This window comes from Homalodisca vitripennis, chromosome 7, assembly GCF_021130785.1.
Source record: "Homalodisca vitripennis isolate AUS2020 chromosome 7, UT_GWSS_2.1, whole genome shotgun sequence".
NCBI classification, from domain to species: domain Eukaryota; kingdom Metazoa; phylum Arthropoda; class Insecta; order Hemiptera; family Cicadellidae; genus Homalodisca; species Homalodisca vitripennis.
In genome coordinates, this window is record NC_060213.1 from 14,679,151 (window position 1) to 14,705,362 (window position 26,212).

At 34.8% G+C, this 26,212-nt stretch overlaps 1 protein-coding gene across 1 annotated transcript in view; it reads left to right on the forward strand.

Moving 5' to 3' along the window:
- LOC124366925 (ankyrin repeat and death domain-containing protein 1A-like) overlaps positions 1–26,212 on the forward strand; it is a 140,649-nt gene that overhangs the window by 81,999 nt on the left and 32,438 nt on the right. The window contains exons 5-8 of the mRNA XM_046823532.1: positions 15,489–15,692; positions 15,785–15,982; positions 18,196–18,294; positions 20,177–20,275. Coding sequence (XP_046679488.1) covers positions 15,489–15,692; positions 15,785–15,982; positions 18,196–18,294; positions 20,177–20,275 — 600 coding nt within the window. The remainder of the gene's footprint in view (positions 1–15,488; positions 15,693–15,784; positions 15,983–18,195; positions 18,295–20,176; positions 20,276–26,212) is intronic.

The following is a 26,212-nucleotide window of genomic DNA, read 5'->3' on the forward strand; positions in this document are numbered from 1 at the left end:
CTTCATTTCTATATAGACAACACTGAGACTGATGAGGATGCATGTCACTCCATGGGATTTGGCTAATCGCTAGCAAAATTTACGTTGGTCATATGGGTAACCATAATTGCAAAAAGAAAATAGCAGAATACAATAATACATTTGTAATCAAACTGAATAGAAACATATGAGATATTAACATGTGAAGTATTAACACATTTTGATTATTTAAGCGTGTACCTGGAAGAATTGCACTTTTAGCTCCAATGATGGAAATGAATTATTTAGATTCTATGTAAGTTGGTAGCATTGATTAGAAATCAACATTTGCATCCACTGCTGTGTAAAAAGTGATAACGTTTGATGTGTAAAAGTAACCTTTTTTCTATAAATGAAATTCATGTGGTTGATTTCCTCTTTCTGTTGCTGCAGCTGTGTTACTAACCTCATTAGTTTGTGAGCTGTTCAATCACAATACATCAGTTATTTTTCAGGATTCTTTGATTAAATTAACGGTCAAGTTGTGAGTTGTTCTAGTTTAGAGTTTATTTGGACATCGAACATATGTTTCCCGTTCATGGACATACCTTCAACCAGTACGATCTTAAGTTTGGGCTCTACAGATGTGCTTTAGAGAGAACAGAAAGCTTCGAGACTGTTGGCACCTAAATAAAAATGTTTGAAATTTGTCGGAAGAATCCATTTAAAGTAAGATGTGTTAATAGTAAACATCTTTTGAGCTAATGGCCAAAGCTATTAAAAGGAAATAACATATACGAATTTGAAGTCTAAAGGTTAGAAGTTTACAAAACAAAAGTATGTCCGCTTTCCCTATAAATTTGGAAACGTAATGACTTTCCAAACTTAAACACCTGTATACCACCTTTTAAAGTGCCTCTAAGCGGAACAAATCTGATTACTGAAGTCCAAGCTAATAAAGAGAAACCAGTACTCAATCCAAAGAAAAGAGAAGATCTCAAAGAAATGCAACAATATCTAAGTATGTAAGGACAGAAGTGGTTTACCAACAATGTTTTTAAGTGTAACTTAGTGTTTTTTATATTGCTGTAGGTATCTTACATAGGAATGCTTAGGATAGCATTAAAAAGTTTTATATAACTAACTTTTTATAACTTTCAAAAAATTTGCTGTTTTCTCAAAATCCACATTCCTGAGAAATGTCCTTTTCCATCCACGCTCTCATTTATACAACACAGTACAATGATAGAATAGAAAGTCTGTGACAATATTTGATTTCAGCGTACTCTTACGCTGTAAAGTGCACCCATTACTGCAACATTACAAAGTCTTCAAAGCCAAAGTCTTCGGATTCAAAGTCTTTTATGAAACCCAACTCTGTGACAACCATGTGAATACATCAAGTGGAAAGCTATGTCGGAGAAAGATTTTATCTATAGACCTTACATTTTGCTTGAAACCTTATTTCTACATAAGAATAAGTACTATGATGTTGTATGTCCAACCATCATGTCCAACCAATACCATGGCATTCGAATAAGCGTCATTAAACCATATCATTCAGTGGGCTGACACAATTTCTCTTTTGCCTGCCGGGAGATGTAAGAATATCTTTTTTATGTCCACAGGACATCTCTGAAATGAAGTTAGCTATAGATTTCAAATTTTGCATACAACCTGAGCGAAGCCTGTTACGCGACACCTGGCGTGGCGTATTTCTGCCTTGCATATATTAAAATCAGGGATTTACGCAAATACGAATTTAAATTACAAAAAATCATAGTATTATTATTTAAAAACAAAAGTCTTACAAAATTCCACTTCATTTACATTTTTTCCGATTAGAACAGTTGCTTGTTAAAATTAAGTATATACTCGTATGTAAAGGAATAAACAATATTTTAAAGAACAGGCGACTATTAGTCCATTATATATTTTACTATTTTTGGTAGCTAGGTACTGTAAGTAGTAAAGCCTGGAAATTTTTTAGTCACCAGATGTTTTCTTTGGGATCTGAAGCTTGAATAAGCTAGTTTTGGTGATTCTAGGGGCCAGTAATTGTGTATCCTGAGATCTTCTATAAGCCAGGTCATTTCTATGGAGGGCACCTCAAAGAAACTAGTTAGTCATCCAAGTAGACACCAGTTGTTCAAATTGGCAGGCTTTATAGAACAGGTTTTCTCAGAGGTTTAAACGTGTACACTCGTAGTCTGAAGGGGCTGAGAGGCCAACTTCTTCACTGCCTTCAGGATTTATAATACAAGGTATAAGAATTTTCTGGATAACTGATCAGTTTCTAAACGGTATAAGGTATTAAGGTTGTGTCTGCCCATTAACTTTAGACATAGCTACATTATTGCACCAATGAAGACTCCCAAGTCCGCAGAAGACGTTTGATGAGTCAGGGAGAAATTTTTAAAACAAATTGGATCTGACACAGCTATAGTTGGAAGGATTTATTCAATGTAATTTTCAACTTAGCTCCATTTCAACTTTCAATGCAGCGTTTGGAATCTGACACTGTCACGGGCAGTGAACGTGAATTTACTATGCCCTGGTTCGAGTCTGTAACATATTCAGATGTTAGGTGTTGTAATAGTGGAAGTTGCAACGGAACTAAATTCACCTCTAACATTGATTTCATCCCTCTCCCTATTGGTGTTCTATAAGGAAACACTCGGTTACTCTGCCATGCTTTACGATATTTTCCAAAGCATCATAGTGCACTCAGTTGTGCACCTGACAAGACAAATGAGAACACCTTTTCTGGATTACTCTGTATTTTGTAGTCTAGATGTCTCTGATTACGAAATGATGGAATGAGTTCGTTTTGAATGGTTTTTTTATCTCTTTAGAGAAACACGGACGTCGGTCTGTCAGTGACAGTGTCAGATTCCAGACGCTAAACTAAGCGGAAGGTGAGATGGAGCTAAATTAAACATTGACAAAATATATAATGCAAAGAAATAGATTCCTCCCAAAAAATATGAAAACTAAAAGGTTTGTGAATCATCCTATTTGGGATTTAATCCTAAATTAGAAATAGATCAGTTATAGCATATTTAAATTTGACATCAAACCTGACTAAAAAATCACACTTAGATTATCGCGGGCTGGAAATAAAGTTTTAGCTGAGAAGAGCCAACAAAGTGGATGCTCCTTGAAAGTAAATCTGTACTCTAAAAGCCTCTCACCCTATACCCTAAGCAAATATACTTTGGTTTCAAACCCTCACCTGTGACTTGTCATGTTTAGTCATCTGTGTTATTAGGCCCATAGTAATGGTTTTTATAAACTACATATATAAGCTACATATATCAATACTAATATCAAACATGATTGCCCGCAACGCTTTAGGGCTCTTTAAATATAAGTGTTCTTTATATATTTTCTGTTAGGTATAGAAAGATCTCATATTCTATATTTAGCTTAGTCTGTGCTTATATCAAGAACGTAGCTAGGAAAACATTTGGGGAGGGGAGTCCAGACAACTTATATTTTTTCCGTAGTGGACAGAGTGTAAGTCCCCATTTTGTTCCTTAAAGTTCTTTATAGTTCCCCATCCTTTATAGTTCTTTGTTGAGGATGATCTTTCAGCAGTACATGTCAGTAATACTGAATTGTTTAAGTAATAATAATCGGTTACTAAAAAATTATTGAAGATTTTAAATTTTAAAATGGGGTCCGGTCTCCTTGAACCCACTCGCTGGCTACGTCCTTGGTTTTTTTTATTTACAAGGTAGGAATACACTACACCACGTTTTGCGCAACAGGGTCCGTTAAGTTTGGATGCAAAACTTTTAATCTATAATTCATTTAATTCACGCGATACCGTGCAGCAGATAGACAGGCTGCAAATCGTAAACAATTTACATAACAATTACGCTGAGCAAAGATCCATGGCTGGACATGAACCATCGTGAAACACATATTTGTCTACATAGTTAGCTTTGCTAATTAAGTTTCATGCCAAATTTAAAGCCTCTGATGAAATCTTTCTCGAGATATTTTGCCAAAGTGCATCAAATGTTGGTTCATTAAGTTAGGTCTTATAGTAATGTTCAAATAACTATAGAAGGTAACCCATCGCAGGAGTGCGCTAAAATAAAATCTGTTAACGACTTTTAACAATTTACTATCCAATATATTATATATTTTTATTTCGTCTTACACATTGAATAAAAATGTCACATGTTAATCGCATTGTAAGTGATTTTACAGACTTTGTTTACAAATCGATTTATTCTGCTATATTCTCTTTGCCCTCGTGGTTAATCATAAGACCGAAGTAAACATATTTGCTAAGGCTCTGATGAATCACATGGAATGACATACACTAGGATCGAACTCAGTGTTCCTAACAGAAATAAGATAAAGTTTCAAGCAAAAGTGAAGCATGAAGATAATTTCATTTTATTGATATCGTGCGGACAGACAGAAATTAAACTTGTCCATCCGCTCGAGTTATACGCTTCGCCAATAACATAGCCAGGCAAACAATTGGGGGGGAGGGTCCAGACACCTAATGTTTCCTTGGTGGACAAAGAGTAAGACCCCATTTTGTTCCTTAAAAAGTTCTTGACCCGTTTCTTGGTTGAGAACGATCTTTTAGCAGTACATGTCAGTAACACTGAATTATTTAAATAATAATAACCGTTGACTAATAAGAGTAATTAGAAAAATTGAAAATTTGGGTGTCCGGATGCCTTGGACCCCTCGCTGGCTACGTCCTAGCGCTTCGCTAAAACTCCGTCACACCACTAGTCACATAACACACATAACATTTCAAGCCTATAGCTTTTTTAATTCTCTAGATGTCTTACGGACAGATAGACAGACAGGCAACCATAAAGAAAAACAATGTTTACTTTCTCCGGCAGACAAAAAATATGTCTTTGACTACTGAGTGATAGGCTTCAGTGACGATCAGCCAAATTCCGTCGTTAGACATAAACCGTCGTATAACTCACTCTTGTCTTCGCTAACGCTCAGCCAATAACTCCTCTCTAATAGGCGCGGGATTTTTTTCCTCGATACCTTCCAATGGTCTAAACCAGTAAATTTCGTTATGTTGATGACCACATTCTCACACTACAGTTTAAATCACTGCATCCTGTGTGTTAAAACCCCGTTGACTTAGGTTGAATTCTTGTTATATTTGAGTTAGAAGTTGCGAGTGTTATCAAGTATCAGTTATAGCAGCAAAAGAGAAACGTAAAGTTGAAGTATCTCAGAGAAGTAAATAGAGAACAGCTGACGCCGAGTGCGGTGATCGTTGTGGATATAATCGCCTGCGTCCGCCGCTTCACTTAATGTAATTGAGAGATACACTCACCACCTGGTGTGTTGTCGTTACTACAGTACGTACGGCTTTGTTACAGTGTAGTAAACTGTTAGTATGAGTAAAGCTGTTTATCAAGTAATTCACTTTGTCTTGCACTATGTTGATGTTGTAAATGTTTTCTAATTATAGAGAATCTATTACAAGTCAGTGTTTTGGATTAGTGTCGTTTTCCATTCCGTAATCACATCCTTTTAAGATAAGCTTACTTTTACTGACAAAAATAATAATAGAACAATAATTTTGATTATTGTACTATATAGGTATATACACAATTACATTTAATGCTTTCAATTTATGTTTCACTTAATATATGTAGTTCGCTTAGTTGCAATTCTTCTAGGTAATGTTAAAATTCACATAGTCAAAACACATAGTTCTTGTGAAGTAAACAGGATTTTTCTGGGCATTTGCCATCGTTCAGTGAAACAAAAAATCAGCAACACTACGTTTCAAGATCTGCAATCTGATCTCTTCTTCATGTAAATAACTAACCTAATACATAATTAAAAAGTAGGTTAAAATAAACAAATTATTATGTATTAGGCTAGTTATTTACGTGAAGAAAAGATCAGATACCAGATCTCGAAACGTAGGGTTACTGATTTTTTGTTTCACTGGACGATGGCAAATGTCCGGAAAATCTTGTTTCCCTTCACAATCCTTCCATCGTCAAAAATAAATTTCAAACAAAGGACTTAGTCCTTCTTTAATTTGCAATTGGCAATGGAATGTTTGAAAGGATAACAGGATTTCGGACATTTACCACCGTTATAGGTTATCAAAGGTATAAAACAACGTTTCGAGGATTTGAATCTATCCTCTTCGTCAGGTGAAGGGAGGTATTAATACATACAAAAATAACAAACAAATTCAACTCATAGTTGTTAGTGAGTTTATGAATACAATTATTTTGACTTCGTGGAAAGCATATTAAACTAGCTAGCCCAATAACAGGTTAACCTCAGCATGTATCCATTTAGATACATCATTATGATTGTCGCAATCAATTACGCTCACATATAGCAATAAATGAGTTAAATTATCTTGTACAGTAACTAAATGATTCAAAGAACTGTGATTAATTTTGTAAAGGAATTTGCCAACCAAAAACGTATCGGCCACCATAAATGGGCGAACGTCTCTGAAGGTACGTCCTATGGGATTGGCATATTCATAAGTAAGTCAAAGTGTATCACTTATTTTATTCAACTATTGCTTCACTTGTTTTGTTTTTTTTTTTTTATTTTGAAGGCGTAAAGGCTTAAGCTCTTGATATAATGCCATACAGATTATGACTATTAATGCTTTTGCATTTTTAAGCTGCTCACTCTTCAGGACAAAGCTTGATTTAGTAATTCAATAATTAGTATTACTAAGTAAAATAATGATTTGACGATTTACAACTCAAAGTATCAAAACAGCAGTAATATATGTCTAAGCTGTGTGTGTCAAGTTCTGAATATTAATTAACAACTTTCCAGCACTTAAAACAACGCTCGTTGTGTAAATTCTATCGCCCTTAGTTACAGTGTCTCTTTGCTTTCTATATAAAAATGCAAAGCTGTTAACTATAGACGAGTAGTGGTATTTTTTGGATTATTTGTATTATTTGACCCTAATATCATTAAAATTGCTTCAAAATAAGCGCCCCTAAAATACTTTTTTGATATATATATATATATATATATATATATATATATATATATATACGTATAATTTATATATACATAGAATTTTGTAGCTATCGACATTTTTAAAGTTATAAACCTTTGATATTAAAATTTGATATCACGGTTTTAAAATCACCACAATCTGACACCGAGGTGTGATTGTAGTGTACGTAATCGCTTGTGTCGCTTCTACTAATACAATTGAGAAGCAAACTTTCAGATCTGGTTTCTTGCACTTTCTCGCAATCGTGTACACATAGTACAATGCTGTAGCACACTTGCTATTCCCTAGTACATTGTATTAACACTAATAATATTTGTGTGGAATAGACCTATCTAAAACTAAAATTATTATTATACGACTTTGCGGACGGCAGGAGGTAAAAACTGTGCTCATTTAGAACAACGTAGTAATACGCTGTTATCGCTCTAGTATAATTCAGTAACATGCTTTGACACCCGAGTATAACGCTCTCTAGTACAATTCAATAACACGCTTTGTGACACTAGAGTATAACGCTCTAGAATAATTCAATAACACGCTTGTGACACTAGAGTATAACGCTCTAGAATAATTCAGTAACACGCTTGTGACACTAGAGTCTAATGCTCTAGTATAATTCAATAACACGCTTGTGACACTAGAGTATAACACTCTAGAATAATTCAGTAACACGCTTGTGACACTAGAGTATAACGCTCTAGAATAATTCAGTAACACGCTTGTGACACTAGAGTCTAACGCTCTAGTATAATTCAAGTAACACGCTTGTGACACTAGAGTATAACACTCTAGAATAATTCAGTAACACGCTTGTGACACTAGAGTATAACGCTCTAGAATAATTCAGTAACACGCTTGTGACACTAGAGTATAACACTCTAGAATAATTCAGTAACACGCTTGTGACACTAGAGTATAACGCTCTAGAATAATTCAGTAACACGCTTGTGACACTAGAGTATAACACTCTAGAATAATTCAGTAACACGCTTGTGACACTAGAGTATAACGCTCTAGAATAATTCAGTAACACGCTTGTGACACTAGAGTATAACACTCTAGAATAATTCAATAACACGCTTGTGACACTAGAGTATAACACTCTAGAATAATTCAGTAACACGCTTGTGACACTAGAGTATAACACTCTAGAATAATTCAGTAACACGCTTGTGACACTAGAGTATAACACTCTAGAATAATTCAGTAACACGCTTGTGACACTAGAGTATAACGCTCTAGTATAATTCAGTAACACGCTTGTGACACTAGAGTATAACACTCTAGAATAATTCAGTAACACGCTTGTGACACTAGAGTATAACGCTCTAGAATAATTCAGTAACACGCTTGTGACACTAGAGTCTAATGCTCTAGTATAATTCAATAACACGCTTGTGACACTAGAGTATAACACTCTAGAATAATTCAGTAACACGCTTGTGACACTAGAGTCTAACGCTCTAGTATAATTCAGTAACACGCTTGTGACACTAGAGTATAACGCTCTAGAATAATTCAGTAACACGCTTGTGACACTAGAGTATAACACTCTAGAATAATTCAGTAACACGCTTGTGACACTAGAGTATAACGCTCAAGTACAATTCAGTAACACGCTTGTAACTCTAGTATATGACGCATTAGTATAATTAAGTAACACGCTTGTGACATTCTAGTATAAAGCATTAGTACGATGTTGTAATACGCTGTTAATGCTCTCGTACAAATTAATATCACTCTCGGTACACTCTATTATAACGCGTTATTACGATGTAGTAATACGCTGTTAACGCTCTACTACAGTTTAGTAACACGCTTGTGACATGTTTCTCTCATGCACAATGTAGCACAGCAGTCAGATGAAACCCCATGACACGACAGTCAAGCTTCACTCCAGAGTGTTACAGTGACGTCACCGCAGTGTTACAATGACGTCTGCTCCCCCAGGTATGCATGCGACTGTGACTTCACTTTACACCGCAGATTTCACAGCTCTGTATTATTTACGATGTTCTCTCCTCGGGGACGAGAATTTGACTCACAGTCTGTATGAGTTAGTGATTACAGATGTTAAATGCAACAATCGGCTATTGAACATCGATGTATGTTGCTAACATAAAAATATAATTTTGTACCATACAACGAATGCAAATGTCGGAAATCGTATTTTACTTTCAAATCGTCCCTCGTTAGTGACACACACTGTAAACAAAAAATCAGTTGGTTATCAATCATATTTAAAATAGCTTAATTAGTTTATTTTAGATGGGGGATATCGCTCAGTAAACCTTTAATATTCTATTATTATATATCGAGGCAAAATAAACTTGGTATTCAAATGTTCATCTAAAAAGTAACTGACAATTTACTATTTTTATAAATGTCACGTAACTTTTTTTAGCTATTACAATAAATTAGAAAAATATTATGCCCCCATTTTTAAATTTGAGGTGATATTTTATGTGAAACGTTTTTTAAGCTCAGTTCTTAATTAGAATAATTAATTTGCATAGTTTTAACTGTGGGAATTTTTTAAATTCAAATTAATTATTTTCCAAAAAACAAACATACTGTAAACTAATATGTTAAGAATATAGTGTATATGAAAAGTTTGCTTATTTTGACCTAAAAAATCAAATGGTCAAGTTTGATAGGGTAATTGACTAACACCATGTTTATAAGACAATGCATGTTTAAATTCGTTCATTAATGTCAGAACCTTTATCGTTAGTAAGTTACTAGCTTTAAGCACACGCATCTAGAGAGTTGGATAAAAAAGATCTGCGATTAGTAGATAGATAGTAGACTGTAGGTTAGCAACAGGTGGAAAATAAGTTGGTAAATTGTAATATTTAATTATCAAAGTCTGTAAACTGCTGTGGCAATCAGCGTAATGAATAATAACACTATTCTGATGCGTGTAAAAGGTTTTATCACTTAATTAAATGAAAACTAATTACTCAATAAAACCGATCCGATTCCTTTCTTTCAATACTCGACGAATTTCCCGCTGTTTTTCCAATTAAATCCTTGCAACAACTCGAGTATTTATGATGTTTTGTTGCGATAATTTACGTATATTCATCAGAGATTGAGTTTAATTAAAATCCGTCAATTTTATTCACCATGATTGAAACTTTAGTAGCTACAGACGATGGACAGCAGCCATGGCTCCTCATGACTGTAGTTGTGATTTATCTGTTATTGATAAATGTAATTTTCAATTAACTTTGAGGTACCTCAACTAACGAGGTAATACAGCCCTATATATAATTGTCTTTGTCGTAAACTATTGTTGAAGAACTGCCTATTAGTACTAGACTATATTATATAGTTTACTGCGACTCTATTTGAGTCTTTGTGACTTGGCGCGCATGATACTCGAAACAAGAGCGTATTTTTCTTATAGCTCCTTCAAATGTGCTTATAATATGTTTTTGTTATAAAATTTTTGATAATTAGCTTCCGAAACGCATGAAACAAGAGTGTATTTTTATTATAGCTCCTTCAAATGTGCTTATAATATATTTATATGTTATAAAATTTGTGATAATTAGCTTCCGATCCAATATATACCAAACCCAAAGGTTCACAAAACTAACTCTAATTTAATAAAAACAAGCAAAATAAAAATAACAGAACTTTAAGTTAAACTTAACTGTTTAAGAAACTTTTTTCCGAAACATAGGTAAAACTAAATGTTAGGTATCTTGAAAATAATGACGATTATAGTATAAAAATATCTGTTGCTTATAAATTGTGCATTAAACTTAATTTCTACGTAGACAACACTTGAGTTCTATAATGCTGCATACCCAATCAAGGAATTTTGCTGACCCTCAAAAAAGCTTATCATTTAAAAGGCTGGGAAATGTAAAACGTTCTAGTCTTTATGATTGCCTGTTGTCTGCCATACTTCTCAAGAATGAATGAGCTATATACTTGTATTTTTATACTTCTAGCTTGCCTTTTACAGTTAATGACACAAATATACTTTAATGGCACTAATATAGCATGGGCAGGTATTAGCCATCCCCAACTCATGAATCATTACAGCATTAGTGCGGTATAAAGGTCATTACGTAACTGATGGAATAGGCAGATGATTCAGTATGACACGGGAAGTCCGTAGCCAAAGATACAGATTGATATTTGGAATGTACGAGAGTTGAGAAGTGAACAAAGACAACCAAGGATCCTTTTAAGCCACCCCGGCCATTAGCTGTGCCAAAGTAACTAGACACTTTCGGCTCCGACGTTAACCTGTAATTCCCCTCTAGCTCGCGTCGATACATTAATTGAGGTCTTCTTCCATTCATTACCTTCTGCTGAACTTTTTACTATAGAACTCTAGTTGTAACATTGCACTATTAGATCTTAACATTACCGCCACAGAATAACCGTTGAATATTCCTTGTCTGGTACACTTCAAAGCCGTGCGATATATGTGTGGGAGGCTGATGACAGTTCAAATTTCTACAAATAATGTAGCTGTAGTGTGAAGGGTTCATTAAATGTGAATGTTGAGATTGAAAATCAGATGCTCCACTGTTCTTAGAGATCGTGTCTCTCAATTGCACTCAGTTGTGCATCTGATGAGACAATGAGAATACCTCTTCACCTAGATTACACTATATGTTGTATTCTAGGTGTCTCTGATCCTCGTTGGTGATGTCAATTTATCAATGTGAATGTTGAGATTAGCTCCAGTTCATCTTCCTCTTAGTGCAGAGTCTGAAATCGACTCTGTCACAGATTTGACTCCTGCAATGTTGTCATGTTCATCTGAGCCAAACAGAATTTCTTTTATCTCTCCAGATTTCAGAAGTAGTCTGTAAAAACGTCAGCTTTCAGACGCCTAAAAAGACCTATCACCCATGATGAGAATAACCTTTCACCCAGATTACACTATATTTTGTAGTCTAGGTGTCTCTGATGTCGAAACGATGTAAAGAGTTCATTTTGAGCTTCTTCGGCGTCGATTTTTTTATCTCTTCAGACAAAGATGACTCCAGATTACAGTAGACAAATCTGGGACAGTGTCAGATTCCAGACGCTGCACAGACAAGAAGGTGAATTGGAGCTATACTCAACATTCACAATATTTTCAATTTTAAGGAACATTCTGAGAAAATTGGCTGTTTTTCTAATATCTGAAAGGTAAGAATAGACTCATATATAGAGTGTAGAATACGAATTTGGAATTTTGCTTAGTAAAGCGATTGACCGTTGTGTATGCTAATTTTGGCAAAGCATAAAGTGAGATGATAGAAAATTACAAAACTAAATTATATAAAATTTCAACTGACATTCTCTTTATCTATTATTCTTGAAAACAGATAACGCAAAACAAAAAAATTGTAGCAAATGTATAAAAAAAACAACAGGACAGTGCAAAAATAAGAAACTTTAAAACCAACTTTAAAATAGCGAAAATTGAGTGAAACCGCGTTCTCGTACAATAATATTTGAGCAAATTGGCATACCGGAAACAGTTACACAGGAGGTTGCTGCTGTAACAGACAATAAGGACGGACAATCTGTCCATATCATGGAGATTAATTAGGGCGTTAGTGTAAGCCAATATTGCATTACCTTACAACAATGCTACGCTCAACTGATTAGTTACTCTGGGGTTTGATTACGCATTACTAGCGCAATTTCAGTTTTGACTTCACATCGTGTTAGTTGCTGTCTCTTACTGGCATTTTCTCCATAACACACGGAATCCGTAAAATATAAATAACTTAATATCCAACTTATACTATTCCTAAGATAATTGCGTAGGCATTTCAACATAAATTGCTTGGTTTATAATCGTTTAAACTGATTTTACATTTATTTAAAATCAACATGAAAAAGTTACTACATCTATACATAAGTAGCAATCGTGAGAAGTTTTAATTCAATGTGAGTATTGAGTTTAGCTCCAGTTCACCTTATGCTTAGAGTAGCATCTGGAATCTGACGCCGTCGCAAGCTTGAATCTTAGAATTTGGAGTCATGTTCCTCTGAATATTCGGCGACTTAGAAGCTCAAAATCTACTCTTTACATCGTTTCAAGAACATAGACACCTAAACAACAAAATATAGTGTTCTCTAGGTAAAGAGGTATTCTCATTGTCTCATCAGGTGCACAAGTCAGTTCACCACGATGTTTTAGATACGATCTCAAAACACGGTGAAGCAACCGAGTTGTCTATAACATTTATTTCAGACATTGCACTGAGAGGAAGGTAAACTTGAATAAACTCAACATTCACAGTTACTAAATCGTTATGAACATTAGTTGTAGGGTATTTTCATAATCAATGTCTGTAAACAAGTTTTTATCTACTGTTATGATCGTTCTAAGAAGAATTTTACAAATACTATTTAAACGTTAATGTTAATTTTTCTGCTACTCCCCCACCAAACTATATACCCTAATATTAATGAAAATGTAGCTTAAAGTATTGTTTTTATATATTAAATAAGTGTAATTTTTCCAGCCGTGATCCTAACCTTATAGTATATTAGAGGTACACAGATTGAATTAGTAGAAATAGTGAAGGTCTAATATCATTTCGTCACACAAACAGTCAGAAATTAAATTTATAATTTAATTTAAATGCAAAGTTGGTAAAAAACCAAATCTGAAGTTTTAGATGCTTACGGGTAAAGTTAAGCCAACTATACGTTTGTTAGAAATCATGCCCCCCAAATCAAATTTACACTGTCATTCTTTTTTCTTAACTTTAGTGATGTAAATTCGTTTTCACTTTTCGAAAATATTGATTGGTCCGTTTTAATAGCAAAGCTCTCCATGCAGAAAACAACTAAAATATTTTACTTAAATGTTACTTTTTACAAAATCTCAAACTACATAGTATTAAGTATGGATTGGTGTATTTTAGTAGCAAAGCTCTCCTTGCAGAAAACAACTAAAATATGTTTTAATTGTTTCTTTTTGTAATATCCTAACCTTTGGTTACATAATATTAAATATGGGTTAGTTTTTTTTTTACTGTAGTTAATAGAGTGTTTTCAGACTCCTTTAGAAAATTACTAAAAAATCTGTATTGGACCAACAGGTTTTTATCAAAGGAAAAACGAACTTTTTTCTTCAAAAGGCAGTGGATAATCTCAAAACTTAAAATCTCTGGGTTGCTTCATTTTGAATTTTTAACATTCAGTTTTAAGTCAACTAATAGATTTCAATGTTTGCAGTGTTTAAAAGGAAAAACGTATTCCGTACACAATACAAGAATATTTAAGGGTATTTTAAATAGAAGCTTAGATTCATTGGGGTAACCCACTAACAGGCTCGAGAGGAAAAACTATCGGTAATTTTCATAAAAAAACTAAAAGTATAATAACATTATAAAGCACATTAAAATTATTTTTAATCAAGCTTTTTTATAATAATACATTAAATAAAATCTGTTTCAAGTATTACCACTTGCAGAGAAAAAGTCGAATAAAACAGATTACTCTGAACGTTTGAAGATTTCCGACTGTGATTAGGGTTGCATTGCCTTTTCGCCTTGGGCTCTTAACGATCACTATTCCTTTTAATGTTCTATTTTCCATCATTTTAATACTTCTCCATCGTGTAAATATTTTTTTTATTTTTAAAATCATCCGCAAATATTTATAATGATGACGATAAGGAGAGTACTTACGCTACATCGGTTTGTGATTCTATTTCCAAACACTGCCAATGGTATATTTTGCTCTTCCGTGCTAAATAATACATCACTAACTCGTCTTTATAGCTGTGCACTTAATTTTGAGGTTTTAAACATTTTTGTATATCAAACGTTATAGCTCTTTATGATAACTTATATAAATACAAAAGGTACAAACAATGTTTTATTACTCCACGTAACATTAAAAGCAATTTAATTAAGAAACTTATGCCATTTTATGATCAGGCTTCAGTAACAGTTTCTGGGAGTGGCATGTTTTCTATTTTAAAAAGAAACAAATTAAAAACATGTCACTTTTAATTGTATTTCATTAAAGTGATATAAGTTTCTTGCGTAATAAATTAATAAACCTCACTCCCTGCCGTTATATCCTAATTCATATCATACTGTAGAAATTTTACTTTTCCTTTAACCGTTTTAATTTGGGCCTGATTTCAAAATTTGCTAAATACTTTACTTTAATGCCTGTGATTCTCACGCTTCTAAAATGGTTAAATCATCTTAATGGGCAATGGATTCACTATAAAAACTATTTTTCGAACCCAAAATCGACTGCACCACCACTTTAAATAACAATGTACTCGTATATGTCAATGTATTCACCGTTTACGACTTTTGATTTATCAAAAACCTTTTTTTCCTTCATAATAAATTAATCTATCTGGGATATTTACCTTCACCTCAAAAACAACTGCTAAAAGTATTATAATTGGATATTATTTTAGATATACCAAACTTACCATGTCTATTTTCAGCATGATTTACAAATTGTGGAAATAGTGCAATGGGTCAGTAGTTAATTGTTTCTTGCCCAATAGAAGCAGTACACTCTCCTCATGTGTGCGGCCCGCAACAACCGGTTGTCCGTGGTCAACTTCCTGCTGGACTCCCTGGAACACGTGGACGTAGACCTCGTGGACATGGACCGCCAGACCGCACTGCACCACGCCGCCCAGGCCGGTCACAAAGATGTGGTAGCCCGCATCGTCCAGGCCGGTGCCAACACGAAAGTCGTCAACAGGGTGAGAGAAATATAAACAAACTTGTCAGCAAGACATCTGTGCATTGAAATATCCTAGACATCCTGGACTCTGACACTGAACAATGTTCGCAGCAAGGACGCACAGCTCTGCACCTGGCCAGCGAGAAGGGACATGTGGACGTGGTCGAGTTCCTGCTGAGGCACGAAGCCCAGATGGAGACGAGAGACGAGGATGGTAACAGTCCCTTGCACCTGGCGGTCGAGAACAAACACCTCATGGTCACTCAGCTCCTCCTGGAGTCCGGCACTCCTCCCGATATAGACAACCATGTGAGCATTCTCGAACATAGTGATGGGAGAATTGAATACGATGTATTCAAAAGCACCCAATATGTATTCGAATACAAGTATTCGAATACTTTTTCTAACAGACAGTTCTAGATTTTTCTTACTTCCTTCCCGTAATCCATTGTTTCTAATTTATTTGGAATTGCCCTGCCAAACAGTTTTGAAAGTCCTTTGCCTTTTGTGTCTCCTGAAAACATTTCATACCAATGATTTATGAACTCCAGAAAAAATATATTTGTTTACCTGCTACTTCAGTCCCGTAAACAGAAATATATTTGTTTACCTGCTACTTCAGTCCCGTAAACAGAAATATATTTGTTTACCTGCTACTTCAGTCCCGTAAACAGAAATATATTTGTTTACCTGCTACTTCAGTCCCGTAAACAGAAATATATTTGTTTACCTGCTACTTCAGTCCCGTAAACAGAAATATATTTGTTTACCTGCTACTTCAGTCCCGTAAACAGAAATATATTTGTTTACCTGCTACTTCAGTCCCGTAAACAGAAATATATTTGTTTACCTGCTACTTCAGTCCCGTAAACAGAAAGATTATTTTTTCCTGCAGTTTTTGTCACCAATGATCGCAGAAAAAAATTGAAGCCAAAAACTACAATCATATTTTTTTACACAACAGCATGAAATAAACATTCATTTTTGTTTTTATTGTTTTAAAAATATATTTACTAATTGAATATTTGTACAATTATACATTTTGTAAAGTTTGAAAGTTGTTAATTACCTATTACAAATTATGAGTCTCCCCTTAATTATTCTTTCGATATATATATATATATATATATATATATATATATATATATATATATATATGTAAGTATATATATTTGAATTATGAAGCGAATGTTGTACAAAATGTATTATGTACAAATATTTCAATATTGTTGTTTTGTTGTATTTTATATATATATATATATATATATATATATATATATATATATCATTAAATTATTAGTCCCCCCTTAATTATTCTTTTCATAGTCCATATATATACAATACATTTATTCATAATTATAACTGAACAGTCACTCACACACCTTGAAGTGAATTTTGGTTATTGTTGATGAATTAAGCATGTTATATTATATCAAATTATATTTTTAACTGTATCTTCAGAGAGATTTTGAAATCGGCGTTCTTTGAAATGGTGTTCCGGTTTGCAAATTATTTGCACAGTCTACACTTAATAGACAATTTTCGAAATAATACAACCAATAGTCTATGTTTTACCACTTTCGGAAGAGACTAATGTTGGATTACTTCTCTAACTCCATTTGCAATAACATCTAAGATCATTAATACCATTTTTACTCAAGAGTAACTGTTCATAAGAAGCTTAGCCATTTATATTCTACTATTTGATATCAGTTAAGTTTTTACAAATTATTGTGGCCATCATCAAATTTAGTCACTTATGCGGTGTTTGAAAAGCCCCAGCTCTCTTTGAATTGATTCAATAATATCGTTATGTTTGTGTTGTTATGTTTTACATTGAATCTATGGAGGTATGCAGGATTATAAACTGTTAAAAGAGACCGATTTTTATATTTTTTAAATTGTAGGCCTATTTTTTTATTTATTTAAATTACATTTTTATACATTTCTATTTAACGATACAACCACAAAATTAAAGTGCTATTATTAAAATCAAAACTCAGGGCAACTATTTAATAATTAATATTACCTTTGCAAAGTTTACTATCCTAAACATAGAGTGCGCGACCATTTTAAATTGCTCGAGCTTACTTTGATTCAGAACATACTTCCAGTTATGCAACTGAGAATGAAATGTGGTTGGCTGAATGAGCCGTAATAACCACGAGCTATTACCACATGAAATAAAAGGCTCTTAAAGTGAATGGCAGGCTATCCAGTAGTAATTTAGTCCCGACAGTTTTACGGCTTCACGTAATCATTCCAGAACAATAAGCTAGACTATTTAGGTCTTTAACTTGCTTCTTTAAAGCACGACAAAAGAAATTAAAGATGTATTTTAACATACTAAATATACCCCCACGTCAAAGATTGCTGTGTTTTAGTGTTACCAGAAATAATGACCGTATACTGAGGGTTCGTCTGTAAATAATGCAATTATAAAACGATTTCAAGACCAAGTTCTATAATCATTTTATGCCTTTACATTGTTGTAATGTGTAAAACATCTGATGACATTACAGAAAGGCATGACAGCTCTGCACATAGCCAGCAGCCTGGGGTGTAGAGGCATTATAGACACGCTGCTGCAGTACGGCAGTGATGTTGACAAACAGAGCAAGGTAAGTTCAAGTGATTTTAGTTGCTCACGTGTACCAACTTAACCACAACTAAAGAAAGTAAAATTAAAACCACCAGACAAATACAGATTCAAGCCTATTGTTGATCATATACAGGGTGTAAAGTCCTGATACGCCTGGATATATTACAAACTGATTGAGATACCATACTTATTAAATTTTATTTTTTTTAATATTTTAGGGCAACAACTTCACCCCCATTTTCAAATGGGGGTAGAAGAGATAACTTTAAATTTTCAAATTGCAACCCCTATCTTGTGTCATTTCATATTAAAGGTCTATTCAATAGAAACACAGCGACACCAAGAAAAAACCTGTAAATTAAGTCACAACTTTTGCTGTTTCTAGCAAAAGTTGTGACTTAATTTATCCCCTTAGTTGTAAGGGGCTGTTTCCTTTAACATTTGCTAGGATCGTCGTAAACATGTTTTGTTCATGTCATTGTTTTTCTTTTGAATTTACCTTTCAAATGACATGTCACAAGATAGGGGCTGCAATTTGAAAATTTAAAGTGGACCCCCTTTTTATCTCCCTTTGAAAAAGGAGGGGGATTTTTATGCTTAAAAAAGTACATAAAAGTATTTTAATACATATGGTAAAGTTTTACATCGATATCTCAATCCGTTTGGAATATATCTAGGCGTATCAAGACTTAATTTACACCCTGTATTTCTAATGTATTGATTTAATTTTCACTCCACTTTCATAAAAATAACTATATTAAGAGATTCTTTAAATGCGAAGGTCTGGAATAAAATGAAATGAGAAGGGAGATAGGAGGGACAAAATTGTTGGGAAGATAACAAGGGTAAGGTACACCAATATTGTTGATTATTCAGACAGCAGTGCCAATGTAACCTACAATAGTTCCTTTGGATTCAAACGTGACGCACATAACCATCTTTCTGCTTTGTCACAATTTACCACTTCAGGATAGTTTTAGGCTAAATTTAAACCGTCCCTTGACACTCCCAAATAAGTCAATTTTTACGGTTTCACCATAAAACCAGTACGTTGTGCTAGGAGTTAGTAATATTATAGTATTATACATTAAATGTAGTATAATCGACTAAAACGCGTTTTCTATAAAACCATTTCCCTCCATTCTATAATGGAGGGTGCGAGTGAGAGAGAGGACAAAGAGTGAGAGTTGAGAGGGGGATGGAAGAATGAAGTGGAGGAATTGTGAGTATTCTTTAATTGGTATAATCTTTTTAGACTCTCTAGTTAGTTTTTTTTTTTATTTGTACAATAGGTCTAAAATCAACCGAAGTTTGACTTAGCGTTTGGTCTGCTAATTGTATGTATAAGCTTTCTTTAAAAAAGTTCTCCTCGCGGTGTATTATGTCGGCTTCATCCCATTTCATTTTATGATTTTCAGACCAGCTATGTTTCACAAATTTAGAATTTTCCACTAGTTCTATTTCATATTTTCTTTATGTTCTTTAATTCTCTACGAGCTTTTTATTTTTTTAATTCTTTTTATGTGTTTTACTCTTGTGACTTGTGCTCGGGACTTGCATTCTCTGCAGTGACAACGTCTGGACTCTAGTCTTGTTTGGAGTCTACTCCAAACAGCTTTTGGGTATATTTGAACCCTTTTCTTTCCCTTTATTTCTTATTTCTGTTATTTAATCTATATGTTTTGATACATCCACCCACTTACGAAGAGGATAGATTCCAATCCTTGAAGCGTTGTGTTACACCTTTTATAACATTCATAATATTGCATCGTATAGATATAACGATGACAAATGTCCGAAATCCTGTTATCCTATCAATTGTGTTGCAATTACGTATTGTTCGATGTTTTTAATACATTTTTAGCACACTTTATGTACACTGAACCAGTGATGTTTTGTAGAACGGTTGCACCCCGCTACATCTTGCGAGCGAAGCGAACGACTGCGAGACCGTGGAGCTCCTCATCTCCAAGGGCGCTGACCTCAACGCTCTCAACTCGGTAAGATTACATAGCTTAGTCATACTCTCTTCCATATAGAAATAGTAAGCTTAGAAATGGTGGTCACAAAGTTAAAAATAAGCATTTATATCTGATCATTCTATACATTTTGAGGTCTAGTCATCTTTTAATGATTCGTAGGTGATAGTTTTAATAGAAATTTTTAAAACCTTGACCTGTAAGGAAAATGTTTCTTATGATTTTTATTTACAGTATATGCCTGGATATTCATTAGGCTTACATAGTAAGATTTTATTCCAGTTTTTGTTCTCTTAGGACAAGAAGATTATAAATTGCACCCAGTCCTATAAGGGCCTTTGCGCTGCTTCCGGAGTGACAGGATATTCAGGATGTGTAAGGTTGGGGGTAGGGACCACCACATATCGAGATCCACGAGAAAGAATTTAGAGCACTAATATCAAGTCGTGTTCCCTCGAAAGAAGGGGATTCCAGCTCTGAACGAGTCTCTCCAGTTAAAGCAGGTAGAGGTGGTACACCCTTATATAGAGGCTAGCAAGAACCTCTGAGGTTAGGAAACGAACCCGAACAACTCGTGCCTTTGCACCCCAGAATCTCGACATTTGCTGTGCCGCTCCTGGGCATCCATAAGGTTGCTCAGTGACACATCGGTTTTTGCAGTGCCCAGTGGTAGGTTCAACTGGAAGTGTTCCCTGCTGGGTTATTTTATTCCAGTTAAATTACGATGGTATTCTGCACTGTGAAGGTGACAGATACTAAAAGACTGAAACAGTCTAAGTTTGGACTAATTGGAACATCAAAATTCCAAAAGAAAGCAAAGGGTGGGGGATGCTCTGAGAAAGTTGTTTTTTTTCCGAAACACAGTTAACTGTGGAGTTTCAGTCTTATATGGAAGTATAACCAGTACTATTGCATAACATTATAGGTTCATAATCCATTAACTAGTCTACCTCCTGATCTGATAACTAACCGGGGCTTCCGCAACTACTTCTGATGTTTATGTACTATAATGTACTATAATTCCGCCATTGTTACCTTTATGTTATAATATATTCCATAGTAATTTACTATGTCAAAAATATATTATGTCTAGAACTGTTCAACTAGTTTGATCGTACGATGAAAAACACTTTGTAGCAATTTAGCTTACAACAACAAAAGCACTTAAAACAGTCCAAGCAGGGAGAAGTGCGCCAGCTGGTTATTTAGTTCGGCGAGAGAAACAATTCTGTCGTTTCGGAAAACAAAAGTAATTAGTTTAACCGCGACAATTTGCTCAAACCATTAAGGCTTGGAATTTACTCTTAAGGTATTTTTGTTCTGGTGAAACAGTACAGTACTGTGAATTAGTACTCATTCGGGAATTGTAAGCTAATCTAATATTCTTCGTGAATGTTCCCTGGCTAATTGTAATCAGCATGTTTGTAGCTAACTTTATACCTCTTCTCAATTGGAATTGTTTAACATGTTTGCACACTTCGGCATAATGTTGTGAGAACGTTGAGTGCATTCGAGTCAGTTGTATTGCGGGTGTTTTTTAATTTATTTATATGAAAAAAAATATATTGATAATCCAAATCTAGAGATCTACGGTCAATGATTATTCCGTTTACGAAAGTATCTATAATCGTGCTTGTATTAACCATGTAAAATCAAACTTTTGGTATTCTTCATTTACAAAGTATTAGATCTATTATTCTTTGATAATTATTTTACATGTATGAGTAACATTTGATCTAATACTCGTATGTGACAAAACTTATCTAAGTACTGAATTTTTTTTTTTTTTAAGGAGAAGCCGATCTTCCCTTTATGCCTTATTCTGCCCGTCCTCATGGGCCACTGGCCTGTGCGAGGATCTTATTAAACAGAATAAGGGGGAGAGTCGATACAGTACAAGGTCGATGGTACTGATAAAAAGTGCAACGGTCACAGACAGGATTCGATCCTGCGCTATCTCTAACTCAGACCCAAAGTCCAACGTCTTAGACCACTCGGCCATCGGCACTCCCATGGAGTGGGATTCTTAGAAACCAAAGTACTGTGTTTTAAAAATCTTTAAATAAACGATATTAATAATACTACAATGTAGGAATTTCTTTGTAATTAATATGAAACATAAATTCTACTTGGTGTCTTAATGCAGACACATGTGTCACTGATATCTACTAAGCGTTTACCGATGGTTCCATTTTATTTATCCTATTGTATGATAAAATTTTATAAAAATTAAATTTTAAAAAATTATTTGTAGTTAATTGGAAATGGACTATATATCAAAACGCGAAATCAAAATTTAGACTATAAATAATTTATCTCGAAATTAGCATCGTTTAAAGTTCAAAACTCCCACACTCTTATTCGGCTTTATTCCAGATAAATAACTCTTCAATATGGATACATTATGATGGAGTGATATAAAATATATAAAAAAACAACACATTATAAAATGAAGATGTAACAATGAAACATTAAAGTGGCACAAGCAGAGTTACAGTTAGTTCACTCGAGACGACACATAAACAAAGCAGGTCGTAATGTTTGAACAAAGACTGTTACAATCCTCACTTGTAGGAGCGGCTCATTACCTCTACTGTAGACGTCACACAAGCGGAGTTACAGTTAGTTCACTCGAGACGACACATAAACATAAACAAAGCAGGTCGTAATGTTTGAACAAAGACTGTTACAATCCTCACTTGTAGGAGCGGCTCATTACCTCTACTGTAGACGTCACACAAGCGGAGTTACAGTTAGTTCACTCGAGACGACACACAAACAAAGCAGGTCGTAATGTTTGAACAAAGACTGTTACAATCCCCACTGAGGAGGAGGAAATTGTGATTGTGGGTAGAACATCGTCTCCCCACTTCTGCTAAGGCGTCTGCAGGTAGGCACTTGCCTTATGTCAGTGAGGGTCAAAGTCCTAGTAGCTAGTGCTACCTGTCAGTTCAGTAGTGTAATCAGTGTAGTGAAGTTCAATCATCCATTGGAGGACGTAGTCGTGGGACCTCCTGGCCCCGTAATAGTCGGATATGCTCCCAGGGCGAGGACTCTGCAGCCTCTTCGAAGGTCGATGTTAGACCATCCACGAAGCTCCTGATGGTAGGGATGTTGGATGATGCTCTGACGACGTAGTTCCTGATGAACCAGGGCGACTCAGTGGCTCGCCGTAGACAGATTGCAGGAGCGACTCATTACCAGTGGCGTAATACATACCCCCGCAACCCCCGCAATGCGGGGGGGCGCGGCGTGTCAAGGGGCGCCACACGAAGGAATGAATGAAAAAAATAAAAAAAATTATACCGATTTTACCAAATTTCTTAAGGTTGAATATCACTATTTTCATTGTAATTCCTTATAATTTTTTTTGTATAAATGAGCTAGCGAGGAATATCGTAGGCCTATTATCATTTCTTGTTTTAGTTAAACGCCTTCAAAACTAAAGCAGGCAAACTATTTGCTGAACCGCCACGGAAGTGTATTTTAAGGCGCTTTAGGACCGTGTGTGAGCGTGGGGGTGTGCGTGCGTGTACTGCCTTGTTTCATGTTGCGACTTGAATACTCCCCTCCCTCCCTCCACACTACCAAGTACCAATTATTGTTAGGTAGTTCCTTCACAGTATACTGTGGTTCCTTGTCACTCAGTCATATATTCATTACTCGTTACGTTTACTGCATTTTCGAAAGTTGTGATTTATTCAGTAGCCTACAACTGTGGTGGCGGTGAAAAGTGTTTGCAAACTACACCTCTTACAGGAAACTTATATTATGGGACGATGTACTAGAAAACTAAATCAATAATTAAACAAAAATGTCTAAAAAACCTAGTGGTGCAGAATACCGAAAGCGGAAGAAGGAGGAGGAAGAAAAAGCAAAAAAACACCAAAAAATTGATCTATTTTTTAAATCTGACATATCTCTTAGTAAAAACAATGACAGTGTAAGGAAACAAATAACTTCCGGTTTAATTTGTGAGTGTAGTGAAATAAGTTCTGACCTACCTACCATCGAGACAGAAAATGGAACATCTACTCAGACCCCACCTGAATTCACAAATAACGAACCAGACGTGAGTCTAGACGTTAAGATAAATAATGATAGCTGTAGCTGTACCGTAGACATTGATAAAAACTGTGTTTTGCATATTGATACTAATGAAATCAGTCAACAACGTGGTGTTTTTTAAAACTGACATTGGGCTCTACACTAATGACGGAGTATCCCTCTTAAAAGAAGAAGATAAAACTTTCATTTTGAATTCTGAACCATGTAGGCCCACAGGGCCTTTTCCTAAAGACTCGACAAACAATAGATCTTTTAGCAGTGATTTTTATTACAAAATTGCCAAAACGGGCCAAAAACTAGAACGGTTTTGGCTTTGTTATTCACCTTTATTAAATGGCGTATACTGTGAACCTTGTTGGTTGTTCGCTGACAGAACTGACCCTAAATTTAAAGATGCTTGGTGTAAAGGTCTAATAAATGATTGGCAAGGTTTAAGCAAAAAAATTAAAGAACATGAAACATCTCGTATACACTTAAATTCATGTTTAGCATATAGTACCGTAAAAAATAGCCAAGATGCAAAATCACTTATTCAAAAGTATGAACCTGAGTATTGTGAGATTCTCAAAAGACTTTTAGATGTAGTAATAACTATGGCTACTTGTAACTTAGCGTTCAGAGGGCATCGGAATGAAAATATTGAAACAGTGGACACTACTTCTGGAAACTTTTTGAATATTATAGATTTGTTGTCACGATACGATCCTCTTCTAAAAAGTCACTTAGAAAACGATCAAAGCAAAGTTAAGTATTTGTCTCCCAAAATCCAAAATGAAATGATCATGTTTGCGTCACAGCATGTTCTGGATGAAGTTGTAAGTGAAATCCAAGCAGCTCCTTTCTTCTCTCTGGTATTAGACACCACTCAAGACGTCTCAAAAACTGATCAACTATCGATAGTAATACGACATGTGGCAGTCCAAAACTACGAAAAACTTGAAATTAAAGAATCATTCTTAGGGTTCATAGCTCTTACAGGCCAAAATTCGGAAAAAATTACTAACGAGGTTTGTAATTTTTTGGAAGAAGAAAACAACATTAAAATTGAAAAGTGTAGAGGCCAGGGTTATGACGGGGCAGCCGTAATGAGTGGAAACTATTCTGGAATCCAATCTAGAATAAAGCAAAAGTCGCCAAATGCAGAGTACGTGCATTGTGCCTCGCATAATTTAAATTTGGTACTCAATGACTCAGTTACTGACATAACAGAAATGATTTTATTTTACGATTTGGTCAATCAAATTTACGTGTTTTCGGCGAAAGCCTGCCAAGATGGCAAGCTTTGAGAGAGAAATCTATGGAGCAAAGGGGGTCTATACTTAGCAAGACACTCAAAAGATTGTGTCCGACCCGTTGGTCATCTAGGTACGATTGTTTACTGGCCATAAAGTGTAACTTTGTTTCTGTCTTAAGCTGTTTGACGAATATTATTCTGACTTCTAAAAAGAATAAAGAGGTTTTAGAGGCAACTGGACTCAAAAAACAAATGACGTGTTTTCAATTTGTATTGATGCTTACTTTCCAAAGTAAGGTTTTAGAGAGAATTAATATTACATCTAAAACACTACAAAAAGAGGATGTATCAATTGACGAAGCTACAGCCCTTCTTGGAAAGAGTATGACTGAACTAAAGAGAGCAAGAAATGAGTTTGAAGGTGTTGTTAAAGAAGCTGAAACGCTAGCCAGGGGATGGAATATTGAGTCTTCTCTGCCGACTAAACGATGTAAAAAAGTAAAAAACTTTTTTGACGAACTGACCAACGATGTTGAATTTTCTAATCCATTGCAAGAATTCAAAGTAAAAGTATTTTACAGGAGCTTGGATATAGTTATTGCTCAAATCTCCAGACGTTTTGAGAGCATGGTCAGGATTAACGATCAGTTCATCTT